This window comes from Dermacentor albipictus, chromosome 1 (genome assembly GCF_038994185.2).
Source record: "Dermacentor albipictus isolate Rhodes 1998 colony chromosome 1, USDA_Dalb.pri_finalv2, whole genome shotgun sequence".
Classification (NCBI taxonomy): Eukaryota; Metazoa; Arthropoda; class Arachnida; order Ixodida; family Ixodidae; genus Dermacentor; species Dermacentor albipictus.
The window spans coordinates 504,539,126-504,562,850 of record NC_091821.1 but is presented as its reverse complement, the minus strand read 5'-3'; the positions used below and the strand labels follow the sequence as shown (position 1 = coordinate 504,562,850).

General features: G+C 46.2%; 1 protein-coding gene across 3 annotated transcripts in view; it reads right to left on the bottom strand.

Annotated features, from left to right (window-relative positions):
* The window catches only part of LOC135911068 (uncharacterized), a 51,319-nt gene that overhangs the window by 9,372 nt on the left and 18,222 nt on the right, over positions 1-23,725 (bottom strand). The window contains exon 6 of one of the 3 annotated variants that reach the window (XM_070532591.1): positions 5,639-5,750. The exons of the other annotated variants lie outside the window; for them this stretch is intronic. Coding sequence (XP_070388692.1) covers positions 5,715-5,750 — 36 coding nt within the window. The 3' untranslated portion in view covers positions 5,639-5,714. Of the gene's footprint in view, positions 1-5,638; positions 5,751-23,725 lie in introns of those variants that run through there. 3 annotated transcript variants of the gene reach the window in all.

Genomic DNA, 23,725 nt, shown 5'->3' with positions numbered 1-23,725 from the left:
GCCAACGTCGGAAACGCCCAACCACTGCCCCATCTGGTCTCCTTCAACCTGTGCCGCCTTCCAGCTCACCCTTTCGGCAAGTTGGAATTGATCTGTTAGGCCCTTTTCCAAAGTCATCTAAGGGGAACCGCTGGATAATTGTCTGCGCCGACTATTTCACACGCTATTGCGAGACGGCGGCTATACCATCAGCAACTGCCACCGAAGTGTCGCTTTTCTTACTTCACGCTATTGTTCTACGACATGGACCACCTGGCGTTATCATAAGCGACCGGGGACGTCAATTCACGGCGGATATAGTGGAAGAGCTTGTGCGTTTGTGTAACTCGCACCTCAGGCACTCGACGCCGTATCATCCGCAAACGAATGGCCTCACTGAGCGCACTAATCGAACGATCACAAATATGCTTTCCATGTATGTTGCGTCCGATCACAAGAATTGGGATGAAGTTCTACCGTTTATTACTTACGCATACAACACCGCCAAGCACGAGACAACCGGCTACAGCCCCTTCTTCCTTCTATATGCTCGGCCGCCCCAGTATACGCTGGACACCGTCCTCCCTTTTTACCACCACGACAATCCTACGGTCGCCGATACGCTGTGCCTCGCTGAAGAGGCTCGGAGACTTGCGCGTCTTCGGACTTTGGCATCACAAGAAAACTCCAAAGCCCGCTACGACGCACGACATCGGCCTGTTACATATAACCCTGGTGATCTCGTTTGGCTTTGGACTCCCACAAGGAAGCGCGGTTTGTGTCAAAAGCTGCTGGCAAACTACGATGGACCGTATGTTGTCATCGACAAAGTCAGCGAAGTGAACTATACTCTCGCGCGCCTCACAAACACTGGTAGACGTTCTGCTAGGACACAAGTCGCGCATGTCGCAAGGTTGAAATCATGTACGCCACGACAAGCTAGTTGACTCGCCCAGGGGGCTTTGTCTGCGAGGGGAGGTATGTTACGTCCAAGCGCGTCAAAGGGACGCGGGAATCAAGAAGAGAAGGGAAGAGGAGAACGAAGACTGTGCAGCGGCCATTCCTGTTCTTCGTAGCCTGCCGTTCCTGCTCTCGCACGCCTCAATAAACCCCTTTTCCCCGTGCTTGTAACAATATATATATATATATATATATATATATATATATATATATATATATATATATATATATACAAATGATTGCCCAGATATTCGACTGTAAAGGTTTCCTTCATTTTTCGTTTCATTTTCTGTGAACATTTATTGTACAAAAGTGGACATTTCTGTGTCCGAGTCTTTGTATTAATTCATTGTATTCGGGGACACCAATACCATTCGTTGGATATGATAGCAAGCCACGCTTGCATTAAACGATAAAGTATACTATTTGTAGGTGAGGAAAGTTTCTAGTTGCGTTGAAACTGCGTTCGTGTCTTGAATGTCACCGGAGTTCTGTCCTGGAAACAGAGTTTCAGTGTCACCAGGCCGAGCTTCCACAGCAAATTTTTATTTGCTACCGCATACACAGGCGTTCAAACCAACGCATCTTACTTGATTACGGTGGAGGAGGATCGTCTGAGGATGAAGCTCTCGATCTCAAGTTTGGCGGGGCGCCGCATTCTACAATGCCGCTCCATTCGTGCGCCCATTCTTTCTGTGCACTCGTGCTACCGTGCCGTGACGTCAACGAGACCAATGCGCGCCCCGATACCGATCACCTTTTGTTCGTGATTCGCGAGAACTTCAGTTCCGCCAGCTGTTAAGCCTGCGAAGCGTGGTGCTCGGAAACCTGGGCGACTTGCTTACTCGAACTGCGTGACACATTCAGCGCTTAACACTGCAAGAGGTGGTTCTTATGGAATGTTCGTCCAGATTTTATCGACTACTAAAGAGAAAATACTGCAAATCTCAGCGCACAGCTCTGGGCTGTCCATCGGACCGCGACGCGGCAGAGGGGCATGGCCTCTCAGGCCCGATGTGGGAGCGGCCCGCTGCGCGCTAATGGCGCGCATCGACGGACCTCAAGAAAGTTATTCTTCCGCCCATCCATCCATCCATTGGGTTGCTTCGCACAAGCCCTTATGCACCTTACAAAGCACTACAAAAATTTACGGCTATTTCATTTCTGAACTAAGCTAGGTAACCGAAAAGCGGACGCTGGTGAGCGCTGCACGAAGAATGAAGGAAATCATAACGAAGTGTGCAAGTATCACATGGTTGGCGATAGTCCCCGCCTGCGTGACTGGAAGGGTGGGTGCGTGTTTTGCTTCTTTGGAAGGCAGAGTCAAAGTTTTAACCAACCGGGCACCTCCTTGGTTAGCCTTTCTACCTATCCCACTTCGTTTATTTGTCTCTCTCTCTTTGCCGGGAGAGGGGAGGGGCTCCAATTGGCCGGCGTCGAGGACAGTGAGAGAGGAGGGGTGGGCAGGTGGCACGCTGACAAAAACTTTATGTGGGGGGGGGGGAGGGAAGGGCGTTCCCAATGTCCGCGGCCCCCTCCTGCCGCGGCCTCATGCTTCCTCTAGCTGTGTTGCTTGAACGTTTAGTGTTTAGAGATGGATTCATGGCATGCTGTTGTGAAACATTAAACCAGTCGCTCCGCTGCGGCTTAGAAATCTAAAAGCGAAATTGAGCATGTTAAGTTTCTCTGACTCCCATATACTCAGGACCAGTGGGTAAGGGTGCGTTTAGATGTTTAAAAGCATTCGGAGGCGTTCGTGTCTTCGTGAACGTGAATGAGCTATTCAATGGTCTCTAGACGCGAGCTGCGGCGAGCAAAGCACAACCGAAAGGGTGTTCATGCCTTATATGCTATGTTTTGAATATTACTGAAGCACTTAAAAGGCGGGACTTCTACATTTTCGTCGTTGTTTATTTCGCACGACTCTATGTATCGAAATTAAGCGCTTTGACGCGTTCGTGCGTTTGCGTACATCAGTGCATATTTCAGTTGTTTAAATGAACCAGCTGCAAGAACGGACAGCGTGCGTTGCCTGAAGCCACGCCAATTCAATACACTGACGCTGGCCATTAACCTGTGTGTTGTCATAGGCAAGGCCTGAAGAACCAATCTCAAAAAGACAGCCGAAATTGTTATAGCGTGACGTCCCATATCACTGCGCAGCCAGTGTGCGCATTCCATTTGCACGGATCACATGGTCCATTGTCTATATAAGTGCACTGTGAAATAAACGGTCATCCTTTTTCTTGTTGGAACGCTGCCTGTCCGCTTTATTGCACTGGCGACGAAAATGGTATGTGCCCGCTTCCACCGGGTCAATACGGTAGCACTATCATGAACGATCGGCGGTCGACAACCACGGAAAGGAAAGCGGCGTCAGCCATGGCCCGAAACGGATGAAATCGTCGATACCACAGCGAAAAGTCAACGCAGTCATCGGGAGAGTGAACCGATAAGTGTACAGTCACATCACTGCAAATGGCGCGACTGGGGAAGCTAGACGAGTACGACGAGAATGATCAGAATTTTTTAACCTTATTTAGAACGCTTTGAGTATTTCGTCACAGCAAATTATATCAAAGAGTAAAAGAAGCTGGCCATATTCTTGAGCGTGATAGGACCCCGAACGTACGAGGTGCTCAAAAGTTTGGTAGTACCCGCCGCTCCTGGGGACAAATCCTTTGAAGAGGTGACAGTGCTGTTGAAAAAGCACTATAGTCCAAGCTGTTCGGTCGTCGCCGAACGTTGCAAATTTAACAGGCCAGCACAAGAGGAACAAGAAAGCGTCGAGGACCACATAGTGGCAAAGCATTTAGCAAGGAGGCGTGAGTTCGGTATCTTCCTGCAAGATGCACAGCGAGACAGAATAGTGACAGGCATAAGACGTGAAGAAACTCAACTCCCCTTGTTTGCTGAAGAAAATTTAACCTTTGTTAAGGCATGCAAGATAGCCTTGGACCGGGAGCAGGCTCCGGGACAAACAGCGTTACTGCATGCAGAAGGCAAGGAAGCGGTGCTGCATGCCATGGCGATAAGAGGACAGGGAACTGAAAAGAAATGGAAGCTTCGGAAGTTCAAGGACGTCAAGCGAGTCTGCGAAAGATGCTGCAAGGCGCAAGCTGCTAGTGTTTGCTGGTATAAGAATGTCCAATGTCACAGCTGTTTACAAATTGGCCATTTACAGAGGATGTGTCCCAGTAAGCGCAGAGAACTAACGACTGCGAACGTGGTGGACTACTCTGATATTTACTCTGAATTAGAGGTGTACCATGTTATTAATACAGTTCATTCTGGATACGAAGTTTAAGTAAACGTAGAAGGGAAAGACATCTGCATGCAGATGGATACGGGAGCTGCTGTAACCCTAATTCCTGACAGTGTTAGGCTGAACGCCTTTCTTCATGTCAAGTGCGAGCCGTCGCGAGTAACCCTAAGAACATGCACTGGAGAACCCGTACCAGTGACGTGGCAATGCAACGTTTTCGTTACGACCGGAAATCGTTCTTTGCGACTGCCAGTTATCATTATCAAAGATCACGGCAAACAGCTCCCACTGCTGATGGGGCGAAATTGGCTAGAGAGGCTAAAGCTTGACTGGAAAGGTGTGTTGTTTGTAAATGGAAGCGACGCTAGCAAAGTGGAAGCAGTAAAACAAATGTTCCCAGGGGTGTTTTCTAAGGAACCCGAGGTAGTAAAAAAAACTACGAAGCAAGGATAGTTCTAAATCGGAACTGTACGCCAGTCTTTGGCAAGGCCAGACACGTTCCACATGCGCTACCAGATAACATAGAAAAGGAGCTGCAAAAGCTGCAAAAGAGCAGTTATACGCCGCGTGAATCAAAGCGATTGGGCAACGCCAGTGGTTGTGATTCAGAAAAAAAAGATGGCTCGCTGAGATTGTGCGGATGTTACAAAGTGACAATAATTCAGGTGCTAAAGACCAACCACTACTCATTGCCTCGACCGGAAGGCTTGTACTCTGCCATAACGGGTTGCAAGGTGTTTTGTGTGTGGGATGTTTCAGCCGCGTATCAGCAGATTCCGCTTACTACCGAGTGCCGACCACTGCTAACCATTAACCCTTTCAGACGCCACTGTATCCCGTTGATTGAAAACTTGCTTTCACCACATCTCTTACATCTTCAGAATCGTAGAAAAAGCGTACAGCTGCCGAAAAGATTCAGAATGTTCAATTGTTTAGCGAGTTTTGTCAAGTGTACAATATTTCGACTCCGTGCGAAAACTCGCTACATGAACATCAAATATCAGAACACATACTATTAGTGTTTTGAAAAGCTTGAAACACACTTCTCCAGCCACTTGAAAATTATTCCTGGTGCATGACATTGTGAAAAACAATGAATGAAGTGAACCCGCTACATACAACATACTGACACAGAGTAAAAGCACCCAGCCGTCTACCTTCCCACTCATTTTGCGAAAACATTCCGCATGTTATCCGAAATTGCAGCAGAATTCCAATATTAAGTGGTTCAAGAAGTATGGAACACATTTCAATTACCATTATTTTACACAGTGCTTTTGCGATTGATGCACTCTCCTGTTGTGCACAGTTGTGTAGAGCGTCTCAAAGGGTTTATACGCACATGGGGCTTTTCGAGTTCCAGCGCTTACCGTTTGGTGCAGCCAGCACGCCAGCCATTTTTCAGTCCTTCATGGATGGGGTGCTCAAGGGCATACCGCACGTAGGATGTCACATAGATGACGTCATTGTGTCGGGAGAAAGCTTAACCGACTGTCAAAATACGTTGGAACTAGTCTTGCGGCGGCTTAATGATTACAATGTGACTCTGAAAGAAGAAAAGTGTCGTTTTTTCAGAACATTGTGACTTATCTAGGTCACACTGTGCGCGCTGACGGTATCTATCCCACGGAAGAAAAGGTAAAGGCGGTCACGGAAGCGCCAGAGCGCACTTTCCAAACGGAGCTAAAGGCTTATCTAGGTATGTTAAAATTTTACGCAATGTTTTTAAGCAACATTGCCTGCGTGGCAGAACCATTGTATTGTCTGTTGCGCAAGGGAGAAAAGTGGTTTTGGACACGGGAGTGTAGCGAAGCTTTTGCTGCTACGAAGCAGTTGCTTGTCAAACTATGCTCACTTTTTACGACGTAGCGAAACCAATTGCTCTGCCGTATGATGCTTCATCGTACGGGTTGGGTGCTGTTCTTTTTCATGAGACTGCAGAGGGACAAGAGAGGCCAGTGGCGTTTGCGCCTAGAACACTTAAATCAGCTGAGAACTATGCTCAGGGTGAGCGGGAAGTATTAGCACTGATGTTCGGGTTAGAAAAATGTCACCGCTACTTGTATGGAAGAGAGTTTACTATTCACACAGACCATCCGCCACTGCTCGGAATATTAGGCCAATGCAAACCTGTGCCTACACTTGCTGCAGCTCGAATGCAAAGAGGGGCAATTGCCTTGGCAGCGTGCAGGTATAAACTAAGATATCGGAAAGGAAGAAACGTCGAAGTGGCTGATGCTCTGTCCAGGCTACCACGGCCTATTGTAGCGGCCGATGAGCCTCCCGAGTATTTCTTGCTTTTTGATAGCACGCCCCTAAAATCGGATGACGTGGCTAAAGCTACCAGATCCCCACCTTGTCTCACGTGACGCATTTCATTCTAAATGGCTGGCCTTCGCGGAGCTCCGTAGAGTTGAGACCATTTTATTCACGTCGCGGTGAGCCATCAGTAGAGCAAGAATGCGTAACATGGGGTGAATGGTGATCATACCTGATAAGCTTCGGCTATCGGTCTTGCATCAATCGCGTGAACACCCGGGAGCTAGCCGCATGAAAGCGCTAGCAAGCTTTGTGTAGTGGCCGGGTCTCGAAATTTGGATTCAGAGGTACGTTCGACATAGTCGGGTGTGTCAGGCCGTTCAGAACGAGGCTTCACCGGTTCCCTTGCAGCCATGGAACTATCCCACAAAACCCTGGCACGGCGTACACGTCGACTATGCTGTAAAACGCTGCCAGGCGTTGTTAGTCCTCATCGACGTGTTCTCGAAATGGATCGAGGTCTGACCTGTGTCATACACTACTGCTAACAAAACCATTGAAAAGTTAGGTTGTGTGTTTGCTGCTTACGGTATGCCAGAGGTACTGGTGAATAATAATAGACCACAATTCATTTTTGAAGAACTCTCAACGTTCTTTAGTGTGAATAGTGTAAGGCATGTTAAGACGCCGCCGTACCATGCGGATTCTAACGGAGCGGCCGAGCGTTTTGTGCAGACAACCATACAAGCTCTGTTGAAACAAGTCTTACATGATGAACTTAGCTGCAAGAAGCATTCCTTCCTGGAGTGTTTTGACAGCTATCTTATGAGTTATCGGAATACTCCATACAGTACCTCTGAGAAGACCCCGGCAGAATTGTTTTTGAAAAGACAGCAACGAGTGAAGCTTTCTTTGCTAAAACCAGATTTTACGCGCTCCATGCGGGAGCAGCAACAGTGCATCAAAGAACACAATGATGCGTCAAGTGGGGTTCCTCGATGTTTTGCTGTGGGGGACGCTGTGTGGGTGAAAACTGTGCGAGGTGAAATAGTGTCGTGGGACGATGGAGTCGTCACGCAGGTTGTTAGTCCCGTTACCTATCTGGTGAAAGTATCGCAGGCGGGGCGATTTACGCATGCGGACCACATCAGAGCCCGCTACGCAAGCTCAGATTCCTCAAGCTTCCCGCCAGTACAAACTGCTGCTACAGCCTCGGAAGACGCAGCTCATCCGTCTGTTCTGATGTCTAGTGGGCCAGTCGCCGTGCCACCTCTCTTGGTTCCAGGCGCGACAGAGTCTGCAAATCATCAGCTTCCGGTATCTGAATCGCCCACTCCCGGAACAGCTGTCCCCGGCTCTTCGAACGAGCCTGACCCTGCACCTGCAGCCGAGCTGCAATTTCTTAGTCCTAGTGCACGTGTGCGACATCTCCCGAACAGATACCAATCCAGTGACTTTCGGAAATAATCTAAGGGGGAAGAAGTGTTATAGCGTGACATCGCATATCACTGCGCAGCCAGTGCGCGCATTCCTTTCGCACGGATCACGTGATCCCTTGTCTGTATAAGTGCACTGTGAAATAAACGGTCATCCTTTTGCTTGTTGGAATGCTGCCGGTCCGCTTTATTGCGGATATCATATCCGAACATTGCTGTACAAGTCAGATAAAGCGAAGCTAAAGCCTGCAACACCGTTTACTTCCCGTGAAGGGGGCCAATGGGTTAGAAGCAGCGAACCGCATCGCCTGAAGCGAGCAGGCTGGTTGCCGTCGTGTAGGGTATGATGACTTAGGTTCCGTAGAATGAAAATCTACGGGAGGCCTCGAGAAAAACCACATCTGCGGTATAAGATGCAGCCTGGGTAGAAAAGAAATAAAGCTTGCCATGAACTTTGTCGCATGCAGCATAGGGGAGGCGTGCTCTGTTTCCCTACTCATGCGCCACATGATACATTGACCAATCCAGCCTTTGCATCAACGACCACCTGAGGAACAACCGTGTACAGCTGCAGGCTTTGGATAGATTAGGACATCCAGAAAACGACACACCTTGTTTGCCTAGCGGGTAGTGCATTGCACTGCTGAGCAGGCGGGGGAGCGATCGAATCCCGAGCTCGGCGCCCGCATTTAGATGAGAGCGAAACGCAAAAAAACTCCCGTGTACCGTGCATTGGGGCGCACGCTAAAGAACCAGAGGTTTTCAAAATTAGTCACCGGTTTCCCCACTACGGCGTGCATCATAATCAGATTGTGGTTTGGGCACGTAAAACCACAGGATTTCCTTAAATTCTAACATCCTGAAAATCATTACAGAAGTTGCGAGTGTGCACCAGTTTTTTTTTTACATCCATGTAACTGACAAGTATTTTGCAAAAAAAGCGGAATATTTGCAGCCTTTCCCTTTAAAAACGAGGGTGCGAACTGCTTGAAAAATGCATGCCATTGGGCACGTTCTCTCTCTAACTCAAAATTTTATTACTTCAATTCAAGAAGGCTTGATGCGCATGTACCATTAGTGCGTGTGTCATTTATTGCCTGTTTATCTGAGCGTTGTTTCGCTGTACTGCCCCACTCGGGTGTATTGAAGGAGTCTATGGCTATTGGCTCCCTTGTGTATTTGCTATGCTGCCGCGCATTTAGCACTGTAAGTACGTCCCACAATTCGACCTCACTACAGACACATTCAGCAAAAAAGCCTTTTTTTGCAATGCCTACAGGACGGAAAGCGTTTACTCCTAAGCGTCTGTGCTCCTTTTCTCTTCTTAAACATTGTGCCAAGCGTCAGCCCCCGCTTCCACGTGTAAAGACAGCTTGCGTATAGAAAGCATCGCAGCTAAGCAGTGAGAAGCGACCGCCCTTGGTTGCAGTGAGGATACTTGCTTGAGGATCACTTGAAAATAAATGCAAGAAGCAATGAAAGTGACACAGGTCGCAGGAATATTTTGTCTTAGAAATATTTTGCAATCTAAGAAAAGCCGGATAGCAACAGTTTGCCGCCTTAAACGTGGCATCGACTTCCCCATAGCTCCGATGCGAAATCGATGCTGCTGAGAAGGCACAGATGCAGCACGCCGAGCAAGCGTTATGGCATTAGCGCCATCATCATACCGTCATCATTGATGTTGTCGTTGCACTCAACCCTTTGTCGTCGCCATCGTAGTCATGCTTACATCGTCAGTCATGATCGTACCTTCGTGCTGTAACTATTGTCACGCACGAATTCGTGTCACAAAGGTAATTCTTTAACGTAAACGCTGTGCCTTCTCGCAAACGTTTTCACAACAATAGGTGAGGCTAAATAGCCATCTATCAGCAGAATGCTTAGCATAACACTAAACTTCACACTATCTATCTATCTATCTATCTATCTATCTATCTATCTATCTATCTATCTATCTATCTATCTATCTATCTATCTATCTATCTATCTATCTATCTATCTATCTATCTATCTATCTATCTATCTATCTATCTATCTATCTATCTATCTATCTATCTATCTGTCTGTCTGTCTGTCTGTCTGTCTATCTATCTATCTATCTATCTATCTATCTATCTATCTATCTATCTATCTATCTATCTATCTATCTATCTATCTATCTATCTATCTGTCTGTCTGTCTGTCTGTCTGTCTGTCTGTCTGTCTGTCTGTCTGTCTGTCTATCTGTCTATCTATCTATCTATCTATCTATCTATCTATCTATCTATCTATCTATCTATCTATCTATCTATCTATCTATCTATCTATCTATCTATCTATCTATCTATCTATTGTCACGTACGAGTTTGTGCCGCTGTGGACGAAAGGACGTTGTGAGGTGAAGAGGAGGGTGAAGTGTCTCGACGATCGGTAGATGGCGGTACCCTTACTACTGAGCTACAGCCTCGTAACTGTATATATTGCAAATACATATATTTTATTCTGCCGTAACATTTCGGTTGACGTGCGCGGTACTCTCGCCACAAGCCGGCCCTGGATATTCGCAGGGGGCCTCACATTGGCTCCGCTGTTATGGCTACTAACGCTGCCTCGCCCGCTGACGCTGCCTTCATCGCTCAGACACCAGTGGAAGTAGTGCTAACCCACTACGTCACCCGGGAAACTATCGGCACTGGCAAGGTCGACGTCGTATGAACGCGTCCGTAAGCACAAGTGTGATGCCACACTTTTGCTGGCCAACCTGATCTTTTACTTGGGAGGAACCGCTAAGGTATGGTTCGAGACGCATGAAGCCGACATTAGAAGCTGGGGCTCCTGCAAAGAAAAGCTACGCGATCTTTTCGGAAGACCTGCGAGACGTCAAATGGAGGCCAAACAAGAGCTAGCGTCTCGTGCCCAGACATCAACTGAATCGTACGTCGCGTATATTCAAGACGTTCTGGCTCTCTGCCGCAAAGCGGACGCGGACATGCTGGAGACCGCTAAGGTCGGACACATCTTGAAGGGCATCGCGGACGATGTGTTCCACCTCCTGCTTTGCAGGAACTGCTCAACGATTGAGCTCATCATTATGGAATGTTGGAATTTTGAGCAAGCGAAGAGCAAACACATCGTACCACGCTTCGACCGACTTCCGAATACGGCTGCCACTTCCTCCTGCAACGACCCTCCGGCGTCACATTCGCCTACAGCGCGAAGCTTGACGCACGTCATCGGTCACAAACTTGAGGCTATGGCTCCAAGTTCCCACTGCCCCCATAAGCATGACAACATGACCATCTCGCTAATTCAAGCTGTTGTCCGCCAAGAAATTGCAGACATGGACATCCAGTCCGCCGTACGCCCACGTCCCACCTCTACCGCTCCTGTCATTGCCTCAGCTGTACCTCGACAGTCGTTCCCGGATCGATATCGGAACCCTTCTGAGTGGCGCACACCGGACTACAGGCCAATTTGCTTTGCTTTCTCCAGCGTCGGTCACATGTCCCGCCACTGCCGTAGTAGTCGCTGGTACTCCTCTCCTCGACCATATGTTGATCGCCGCTTCGACCGAGACCCTCGGCCTCTATCGCCCCTCTCTGAACCACTTCATGCCGGCCTTCCACCTCGGGGAAACACCATTAGACGATCGCCCTCACAGAAGTGCCGTCAGTCCCGTTCGCCTACACCTCGTCGTCCCTCCTCCCCGTCATCCGCGGGCCACTTTTCAGGAAACTAAGCAATGCAGCCCCCGCAGGTGCGGCTTCATTGACGACTCGTATTGCAAAACCTCTGCTGACGCCTACTGCTCGACCGAACGTTGCTGAAATTTTTGTTGATGATGCACCCGTTCAAGCCTTCAGCGATACTGGCGCTCAGGTGTCGGTTGTGCGATCAGATCTTCGTAGCCGTCTCCGTAAAGTCCTGACACCTGCCGAGACGCATGCCGTCCGACTAGCTAACGGCAGTACAACAGCCGTGATGGGAATGTGCACCGCCCGTGTTTTAATTGCCGGCCGCCCATTGTTAGTCCTGCTCACCGTACTGGCCGAGTTTCCCCACGAAGTGATTCTCGGAATCGACTTTCTGACTCCCCATTTATCACTTATTGACCGTGCAACCGGCACCCCTCGCCTTGAACTGCCCCATTACTTTGCCGACCCCGACGACCACAAGTCTCGACTGTGTTCTGCTTAACTTCTACTGCAACCTAATGCTGCAACTTACGTCCTCATGTCGCCTTCTCCACCATTTCGAGATGTTCCATACCTGGTGTCCCCACTTTGGGACGTCCTCCTGGCCCGTCAAATAGCGCTACCAAGCTCAATGGTAACTGCCGTTAATAATGAAGCGTGGCTTCCTCTTCTGAACTTTGGTTCGTGTCTGCAAGTGCTTCCTGAAGGTGTATATCTCGCTGTGCTGTCCCCTTTGGAAGACTTTGGAGTAGCTTCTCTAAGGCCGAACCACGATTCGACACTGCGGCAGCTTCTGCCCCTGCTACTTCACGCAACGACAAGCTTACGCCAATGATAGCTACTGATTTATGGCCTGCTTACGCCGACGCCCTTCGCCACATTCTGATATCTTATGAAGACATCTTTGACTTTGGCAATCGCCCGCTAGGTCGAACCCGTGTTGTCACCCATCCAATCCACACTGGTGACGCTCCACCTATACACCGGCGGCCCTACCGTGCGTCTGCGGCTGAACGCCAGGTGATCCAAACGAAGGTGGACAAAATTCTCTCCAAAGGTATTATCGAGCCTTCCTGCAGTCCGTGGGTGTCACCTGTCGTTCTGGTTAAAAAGAAGGACAACACCTGGAGATCTTCTGTCGATTACCGTCACCTTAATAAGATTACCAAAAAAAGGACGTGTATCCGCTTCCGCGTATTGATGACGCGCAGGACTGCTTACACGGTGCCAGTTATTTTTCGTCGATTGATTTGCGCTCTGGCTACAGGCGAGATCGCGAAAAGACCGCCTTCGTCAGCCCAGATGGTCTCTACTAATTTAAAGTGATGCCTTTCCGACTGTGCAAGGCCCCTGCTACCCTCGAGTGCATGACTGATTCTCTTCTGCGCGGATTGGAATGGACCTCATGCCCCTGCTACCTTGATGACGTCATTGTTTTGCACCCGACGTTTGAGAGCCACCTCTAGCGACTATCAGCTATACTTGCTGTTTTTCGACGAGCTGGCCTACAACTCAATTTTGCCAAATGCCATTTCGACCACCGCCAAATACGAGTACTTGGCCACTTGGGTGACGGTGCAGGCATCCAGCCTAATCCAGATAAAGTTCGTGCCCTTGGCGAGTTTCCACTTACACGTTCTTTTACCGATGTCCGAGGTTTTCTAGGGCCGTGTTTCAATTTTCGGCGATTTATCCAGGACTTTGCCGAAATCGGTCGTTCTCTCATAGACCTCCTCAAGAAGGACACCACTTTTCGTTGGGGGCCCGACCAGGCTGCAGCATTTTTAACGCTTTGAGTCGCCTTATCAATCCACCCGTGTTGGGTCATTTTGATCCGCATGCCTATGCAAAAGTTCGCACTGATGCAAGCGGCCATGGCATTGGCGCTGCCTTGTCCCAACGACAGTGGGACACGAATCGCGTGATCGCGTATGCTAGCCGTATTCTTCAAGCACCAGAGCGCAACTACTCCATAACAGAACGTCACTGCTTGGCCCTTGTTTGGACCATTGCCAAGTTCCGCCCTCACTTGTTCGGTTGACAATTGACCGCCGTGACAGACCACCATGCCGTAAGCTGGCTATCCTCACTCCGGGATCCGACAGGCCATCTTGGCCGCTGGGCGTTACGCCTGCAAGTACACTTTTTCCGTATCCTACAAATCCGGGCGCCGACTGCCTCTCCCGGTATCCTGTCGACCCTCCCGATGGCATTGAAACCAATACGGATGCCTGCGTTTTGTGGATCTCCGACTTCTCACGCATCGTCGACGAGCAACGTCGTGACCCATATTCGCGATCCATCATCGAACGCCTTACCTCGGAGCAACAGGACGTTTCCCTGAGCATATTTGTTCTCCAGTACGGAACCTTATACCGACGCAATATGAATCCACGTGGTGCTGAACTGCTTCTGGTCGTTCCTCAGCGCCTGCGCTCGACAATTCTCTCACAGTTGCACGATGTGCCCACCGCTGGTCATTTGGGTGTCTCCCGTATGCACGGCCGTGTGCGCAAGCGATTTTTCTGGCTTGGGCTATATCGCTCTGTTCGAAGTTACGCCGCTGCTTGCGAGCTTTGCCAACGCCACAAGAAGCCTCTATTGTCTCCCGCTGGGCACCTTCAGCCTATAGACATCCCCAGCGAGTCATTTCACCGCGTCGGCCTGGATCTCCTTGGCCCATTTCCAACTTCATCCTCTGGCAATAACTGGGTGGCCGTTGCGAAGGCCTGTACCACGCGTTATACCATAACGTGGGCCCTCCCTACGAGCTGCGCAACTGATGTGACTCCTTCATGCGGTTATCCTACATCATGGTGCCCCACGTCAGCTACTGACTGATAGAGGTCGCTGTTATAAATATTTCTAAGGTTGTCGACGACCTTCTTCGCTCTTGCTCAACGTCCCACAAGTTCACGACGGCTTACCACCTATAAACAAATGGACTCACCGAGCGTCTAAACCGTACACTCACGGACATGCTTTCCCTGTACGTGTCCGATGATCACCAGTATTGGGACTGCAACTTACCCTTCGTGACGTTTGCGTGCAATTCGTCGCGTCACGATATCACTGGTTACTCTCCGTTTTATCTACTATATGGCCGTGACCCACTCGTGCCCCTTGATTGGCTGCTCCCTTCCGATACCACCAATACCACGTTCTATGCTCACGACGCCATTGTTCGCGTGGCCACAGCGCGTCGCATTGCACATGACCGTGTTCTGGCGTCTCAGACTAGCCAGAAGGACCATTACGACAGTCGTCGTCGGGACGTTCATTTCAGCCCTTGGTCGCTTGTCCTGCTTTGGTTACCCTCCCGTCGCGTCGGCCTTTGAGAAGAACTGTTGCCGCAATACGTCGGGCCATACCGAGTTCATCGCCAAGTAACCAGCCTCACATGAGATATCACCTGTAGCTTCGACGTCTTCTACCCCCCCACCCCCCCCCCAAGAACTTATATCGTGCACGTTTCCCGACTAAAGCCCTATAACTCGCCTACTCATTCGACACCCTAGGAAGCATCGAGACGATGCTTCTGCCGACGGGGGTTAATGTCATGTACGAGTTTGTGCCGCTGTGGACGAAACGACGTTGTGAGGTGAAGAGAAGGTTGAGGTGTCTCGACGATCAGTAGATGGTAACTGGTTGATGGCAACCTCGTAACTGTATATATTGTAAGTACATTTATTTTATTCCTCCGTAACAATATATACATATATATCTAGTTGAATACACGAAGGAGCACACTTACGAAAATTGCATCTTTAATGTTTTACCGTTTCGGCCATGGCCTTCGTGAGAATCTGACGAAGGCTGTGCCACGGCCGAGATGTTAAAACACTACAAATACAATATTCCTACGTGTGTTCCTTCGTTTATTCAACTACCTATGCACCGGACCTACAAAACGTTTCCTTGAATTTATATATATATATATATATATATATATATATATATATATATATATATATATATATATATATATATATATATATATATATGCAGGAAACACGACGAAGATTTTGGAATTAAGATGTGTTTACTTAACGTTTTCGGCTGGTTGACGAGCTTTCGTCAGAGTAGAGTACCGCATCAACGATTCATACATAGCTTTCAAAGCACGATATCGAGAGTAGATGGCGTACGATCTGCCCTGACTCGAACTTACACTGCGCATCATAAATTATTGTCAATGACAGGCATACTGGAATACAGAAATGAAATGCAGATCTGTTCACGGTACAATACATGGAAACATGACTCTCAGGTAAGTGGCAGCGGTTTCCATTTTTCTGTTTCCAATGTTCCAATGTTTCCAAAGGTTCTGTTTCCCAATGTGTCAAAATACAAAATATATCGTCGGTGTAGCGTTTAGAGTACATAGGTTTCAGTCGTACGCCTAAAAGATGCGCTTTCGAGCACTCCCATGAAGACGTTGGCATAGTTAGGGTCTACTTTTATTCCTATCCATGTTCCACTAATTTGTACATAATGTGAACTGCTAACTTCGAAGTTGTTAAACTCGGGAACTAACTTCAGCAGAACCTCGGGGGTTGAGCTGTCAATCGGGCTATTACACTGAATGTGTTCACAGGCGTTCAAGATAGGCTGAATGCCATCCCTATGGGGAGTATTCATGTAAAGCGAAGTGACGTCCATCGTCACCACACCTAACCGTTACTTCAGTAACGGTTAGGTCTATTATGTCGGTAAGAAAAGCATTAGTATCTTTAACGAAAGAAGAAAATGTGTCTGGAATAAATTTGATTAAACAGTCCACGTAACGATAGATGTTTTCGGTGATTGTTCTTATGCCGGAAACAATGGGATGGCCTGTATTAGCTGGTTTATATATCTTGGGCAGCAGGTAAAAGCCTCCGGTTAGTGTAATAAGTGGGATCTAGGAGCTTGCTGTGTTATCGTCGATCTTCTGCTGCTTCCCCAATACTTTTATGGTGTCCTTTATGATGGAAAGGAAAGGAAAGGCGGGAGGTTGGTTGGTTGGTTAGTTTGGGTTTAATGGCGCAAAGGCAACTAAGGCCATGCTGCGCCAGACACAAGACAAAATGAAACGCAACGTTAGATCAGAGAAACCTGCATTACATTACAGTTGGCGTAAATAACCATATTTTTCTTCTAAAAAGTCGAACACGCTAGCAAATGGCACTAGGGGGCCACCTACTAGTAATAGAGCAGGGTGTAATGGAGTGTGCAAATTATGCAGGCTGTGTATAAACCTCCGTCTGAGTGTGTCGATGTGTGGACATGTTATTAGGATGTGTATGACTGTAAGAGGTTCATGGCATTTTTCGCAAGTTGGCGGGTTTTCTTTTCGGAGGAGGAAATTGTCCGTCAGATGTGTGTGTCCAATTTGAAGTCGCCACAAGGTCACCTCGTAGTAACATTGCTGGTGACTGCATGATTTCCACTCGCCAATTACAGGTTTAATAAGATGTAGCTTGTTGTTGAAACATTTGTCTCAATCGTATTACCATTTTGATGTCAAGGCCTTCCGAATCGCATCGATACTGTCTTTATATGAAAGTGTTGTATTTCTAATGTTTCTATACGCTGCCATTGATGCGCCTCTACCGCTGCTTCGTTGCCCGGTATACCAACATGGCTTGGTACCCAGCAAAACGTAACTGACATGCCGTATTTGTTTATTGTTATCATGTTTAAGATATCCCCTATCAGGGGTTCACATTCGGATTTCGTGTCAGGAGCCTTCAGCGCGCCTAATGAATCAGTGTATATGATTGTGTTTTCGTGTTTTTCAGCGATGATCTTTTTAACCACAGTCAATATTGCATAGACTTCAGCTGTGTAAACAGAGGCGTGCTGTGGCAAGCGAATACTTCTTTCCCAATGTTCTGTTATGGCCCCCACACCCACATGTTCTTTTGTTTTAGAGCCATCAGTGTAAAATTCCATGTAATTTTGATATTTGTCCTGTAGAAAGCGGACTTCTTGTATAATGTGTTCGTGTGGGGTGTCTTTCTTCTTTAAATGTGTCAATGTCCAATACCATAACTGTGCGAAATCGTGCCACGGGCGAAATGCTGTGGCTTTCTCACAACCTGAAGGACTTCGCTAAGAATTTCGTAATCCCATATATATTCCTCATACCGCAGGAGTAGCGGCCTAATCATGCTTGGTTTGTTTGTATAGTGTGAGCGTGAGTTACACTGTGTGAGAATGTTGAAGCATATGTGTTGTGGTGAGCACTGAATTCTGAGTACGTAAGAAAAAGTAGCTCTCTGCGCTGCTGTAAATGAGGTTCATTACAGTCAACATACAAACTCTGGACAAGCGATGTTCTGTAAGCACCACTTGCCAGTCGTAGTCCTAGGTTATGAACTGGATCAAGTCGTCGGACGTAAGACTGTCTGGCTGAACCGTATATGATGCTACCATAATCTAATATGCTGTGCACCAAAATACGATAGATGCATAGCAGGCATTCACGGTCAGAGCCCCAGCGCTTCCGGGACAGGACTTTGAGCACGTTAAGTGCATTGTTTGCTTTTATTTTAGGGCTCTTTATGTGAGCGAGAAAGTTCAACTTTTTGTCAAACAGAGCACCCAGAAACTTGTCTTCTTCTTTTACTGGTAGCGTGGCTTCTTGTAACTTTGGCCTACAACCAGATCCCACCCTTATTTTTTATGTAAAGACAACACTAATAGTTTTTTTTTTCACTTGAGAAACGAAAACCGTTTTCAGATGGCCACTGCGTTAGTTTATTTAATGTAAAGAACCCCAGGTAGTCAAAATTTTTGGAGTGCTCCAATACGGCGTGCCTCATAATCAGAAAGTGGTTTTGGCCCGTAAAACCCCATGATTTAGTTTATTTATTGTAATTTGAATTTGCCGTTCGCCTAATGTCAGGTTAAATGCACAACACGCAATTTGTAGATCATCCACATATAATGAAAGCCTTACAGAGGATGAAATTACCTTATTGACTGAGTTCATTTTCACCACAAACAATGTTGTGCTTAATACGCATCCTTGTGGCATACCATTTTCCCGAATGATTACACGTGACAGCGCCGTTCCTAAACGCACTTAGAATGTTCGGTACGACATGAAATCGGCTAGTCATATGAGAATTCTCCCTCGGATTCCTAAATCTGCTAAATCCCTTAAAATACCAAACCTTCATGTTGTGTCATACGCCTTTTCTAGATCAAAGAAAACAGTGAGACAATATTGCTTGTGTAGAAAGGCCGCACGTATCTCGCGTTCTGCCGGACTAGGTGGTCCGTTGTCGAGCAACCTTTCTTGTACCCACACTGATGGTTATCTAGCAGGTTCTCCGTTTGAAGGACGTATGTCAATCTTATGTTTTTAATAGCTTCATAAGACTTTGCAAGACAACTTTTAAGTGCTATAGGCCTGTAGCTGGTTGCCATTGTGGGAGGTTTTCCAGCTTTCAAGAAAGGAATAATGATGGCTTTCTTCCACTCTTGCGGCATCTTTTCCATTTCCGCGACTGTATTAAAAACGAAGCAAGGTTTCAAGCGCATTAGGAGATAGATGAGCGAGCATTGCATAATGTACTCAGTCCGAACCAGGTGCTGTTTTGTCAATGGCGAGTACTCTATTGATTTCCGGCAGTGTTAAGGGCAGTGTTAAAATGCTGCCCTAATATATCTGCTTGTCCTACTAAATTTGTTTGTGCGTCTGGTGGTGAAAGTATGGGTATCGAGTAAGTAGCGTAGTCACCTCTAAATTTACGAACCTGATCCCACATTCTTTTGGAAGGTATTGAGCTATTTATTCACGGGACATAATTTTTCCAGGACTTTCGGTTTGTCTGCGTGTGTACCTGGCTTTTGCTTTTGCTTTTTTGAAAGAGAGTAGATTATCTTGTGTTGGGTATCGCCAAAAGATACCTCTGGCTTTGTTTCGTAGTTTTTTGTTTGCGTACATTCCTTCGACCACCAGGGTTTTAGGTTTTTTCTTAGGAACCCAGGCGATTGTGGCATCGTTCCTGCTGCTGCAGCAAGTATACAGGCGGTGATCTTGTCATTCATTTCACCTATGGTTAACTCATCTGATATGTTATCCAGAGAGGCCAGTCTGCTAGATGGAGTTTCCAACGGGGTGTCCTCAGTGGGATGGTAGGAAAAGGAGATGTTCCTTTAATGATAGCAGGCATATGGTCACTACCATAGGGGTTCTCAATAACACTCCGCTGAAAATCGTCAAAAAGAGAAGGAGTGCACAGTGCCAGATTTAGGCAACTCATAGCTGCTGTGCTTGGGCAGCAGTAAGTTGCCGCACCGATGTTTGAAAGGCATATGTCGTTTGTTAGGATAGAATCTTCAAGTTTTTGACACCTTGTGTCAGTTGTTTTACTACCCCACAACGGGCTATGTGCGTTAAATTCACCGCCTATTAAAAATCGTTCAGGTAGCTGGTTTAAAATTAACTCTTAGATCTTTTACGGTAAAATATGAACGCGGCGGAATGTATACTGAACAAGTGGTGATGGTTTTATGAGCTAAAACGGTGACAGCAACAGCTTCTATGTGACTGTTAATAGGAACTTCTCTGGCTGCAATACCGCCCTGCAGAACAATGGCTACACCAGCCATTGTTCAGCTATGCGTACGTTCTCGCCATACAACAGTGAAACCTTTTAAAATATTTTTGGGTTTTTCGCCTAGGTTCATTTCCCGTAAGCATAATGCCACGAGAGAGAAGTTAAATAACAGGTCTTTGATGTCACCTAAGTTATGTAAGAAAACTCTACCATTCCAATGGATAACAAAAGCCATTATGAAATTGAAAGGTAAAACGTGATATTGTCACGTGGAGTGACAATATCAGGAGCAACTCCTCCTGACAGAGTTTTGTTACTCCACCGCAAGGGAGTGCTAGTACTCTTCCGCAGAGTGCTAATACTCTCCCCACAGGGATAATAGTACTCCGCCAGACCGAGTGCTCCCACTCCTCCGAACCGAGTACTACTCCCCTAAGTCGCATGTTTGTACTCCTCCAAACTGAGTACCTCTACTCCTCGAAGCCGAATGTTTCTACTCCCCCAAACATAGTGAACCTAGTCCTTTAGAATAGAGTGCTAGCACTCTTCCCAATAGCGTGAAAGCACGATGTAGATCCAATGTCACGTTTGAAGGGATTCGCAACACTTACATGTGGGGAATATTTTATTCCTTCATAGTTTCTGCACTTATGCTTGGTGAATGGGATGTAATCTGTAGTTGCTGAGTTATTCACATGAAACATTTTGTCTCTTAAAAGGTCAAAATCTTTATTGATCAGTCACAAGACAAACTGAATAATAATTTCAGAAACATACTGACAAACACATAAAATCAGATTACAATGATGCGCATGAAATTTAGAACACATCTTGTGATGAAACAGGTATATTCATTAAAGTGTCATCATATTACAGTGCATAAATATCCTTTAATTTCAATTGGCTCATTCTTTTCAAAAATAAAGTATACAATTGAAAGTTAAACACAGAAAAAACGTACAAACTCACAAAGGATTGACACTTTGAATGAATAGAAATATACGCCACATTACTGGCCAGCAAACGCATTTCTGGCACAGCACGCGTGCACTTACATGCCAGAGGTTATGAGAAGAGCTGCTATGCATGGGGCTGGTAACGTAAACTGTGCAAGAAACTTTTTTGCGCGCCATATTCTAAGACCGCTGCTCATTTGATAACGTCCTGTACAGCATATGGATGTTCCTGACTGAGAGTTCAGTGCATATATAGATATGTTGCATATACTCATGTAAGGCTGCAGATCTAACTCGATTTCCTTATATTTTACACAATGTTATTCATGTATGGGCAGCACCCCATTGTTTCTAAGTGTGTCTTGTCGTGGTTCTGCAGCAATATCCGGCCCGGTCTCAAACCCATACAGAGGCATATTATATTACCTATTCGGTTGGCCTCCTCACGAAAGTAGTTTCCTGGTGCTGTTTGAATTAATCCGTTACACTTTCTTACAAATAAATAAAATTAAACATACAATATTATATAGTGTGTAGCGAATGGGTATAAAACTGCAAGGAGCATTGACATTAAAATCTTGTGCATCAAATTTCTTGCCATATATGGTAGCTTTTCATTCCTATTACGGTAAGAATGCTATACTTCTGAGGAGCAGCAGCTTGCATAACTAAATTATCAATTATTGTGACTTGCTGAATGTGCAATCTAACTGAAGTATAGCACGGCTTCATATGTGATCCAAAAATCAGATGGGATGAATATGATGTATCAAAGGTGACATAGGCATAAGTCAGGCAGGGAAGTGCACAAAAAAGACAAACAAAGAAGCGAAACAAACTGTGAACGGCACCATCCTGTTTCATATATCCCTTCCATGCACGTGGATTTTGCATGCGACAATGCATATGCGCAATGAAGCAACTACCTCAAACCAAAGATTTTTTCCTACTGAAGTGGTTAAGATGTGTTAAAGTAAGAAAAATTATCGCAGTTACAGAATCTTCGTCTCAAAACAAGTACATATGTGTCTAGGAAGATTTATACATCACCTCACTGTGCACTCTATCTTATGTACAGAAAAATTATGTCTACAGAAGCCATGAAACTAAGGAGCTTTTGCTTAACCCTATATGTTCACATCGGCCAGTTGATGAACAAGTGTTCTACTCAGATGCTCTCAGTTCTTTGCATTGAACGCATCTCTACCTCCACTAGCATACTTGCTTGGCAAGTAGATTGGAGAAACCACAATTTTACATTTTTAAAATAATTTTTGATCCCAAGTGACTCTCCGGCTTCTAAGACGTGAGGTGCGCACCAAGATTTACACAGTTAAATGCCTTAATTGCGCCTTGTTTCGCTTCGGTAGGTACGAGCGGTTCTAATGAACCGGTTTCGTTAGAATGCACGTAAACGATAATGACTTCTTAAACATAGGATTATCTTACCCCAATGCTTCCCTTTTCTGGAACCCAAAAGGAAGTGATAATTTTAAAATTAGGCGTAATAATAGATAAAAAGGAAGACATGAAAATCTACCTGCTTCATATCAGCACTAAAAATACAGAATCACACTGGTTTGTATTTGCACCCTTGCATTCATATGTTGCTAAACGTGCGCTAATAAATGTATGTAAGCACCTAACCAATCATGAGCTGTTGCTTTTTATAGTGAACACAGGCACCGTGCTCATGCAAGTGTGTATCATGTCACCAATCAAATATTCAATTTCATTGTACCAGTATTTTTTTATCACATGGGTATATCTGTTTAGAGGCAAGACAAAAAGCAGTCCCTTTTCAAAAGCTAGTAAAGTTTTCTTTAAACACATTCCTAACTTTCCAATTACACTAGCTTGCTCTTATGTGTTTATCTTCAGAGAGCATACTTGATTTTGGCTTTAACATCAGAGATATTGCATAAGTGTACCATGCTAAAATGACTGCCTAGAGCACGTGACAATTTTCATCTTAGTGTGACGTACTGTATTTTAATTTTGTTGACATTTGGTCAAATGGAACACCCAATATACACGCATTCTAGTTTTCTTGGCCAAATTGCATGGCAATGTATTTTGATTCTTTGACGTGCACTCTTCTGAAATACGTCAAGTCGCGCTGGGCTGGCTCTTTCACATCCTTGTGTCCTTGCCGCTGCCTTTTTGCGTTATGTAAAGCGGGTGCCTGAAAAATATCGCGTGCAAAAGTCAACACGAGGACATGGTGTAAAACAACATCAAGGCATTCAAGGTCATGGCACTAAAAGAAAGTCTTAGCTCTTAGTCTTCCTACTGAAATGCATGCGTTAAAAAATGACTGCAACAGTCAACTGCTAAACTGACGTCCATTTTTAGATTTAAACAAAAAATAAATAACGGACAGTTCGTCCTCGTTCGGCACCAATGTTAAAATAAAATACTACTGCTAATCAATAGAATATTGGTCATTGTCAGACGTCATAGGTCTGTCATTAGTCTGATGTGTCGCAAACACCACTTGTGACACATCCTAAGCATGTGCCCAGTGTGCCTCCCGCACCATCTCTGGTTGTGCCACTGATCAAGCCATAATTTGAGGATCATATCTGCAAACATGATGCTCAGTAGGGATGAAAATAAGGTCCTCCAGTTCAATGGA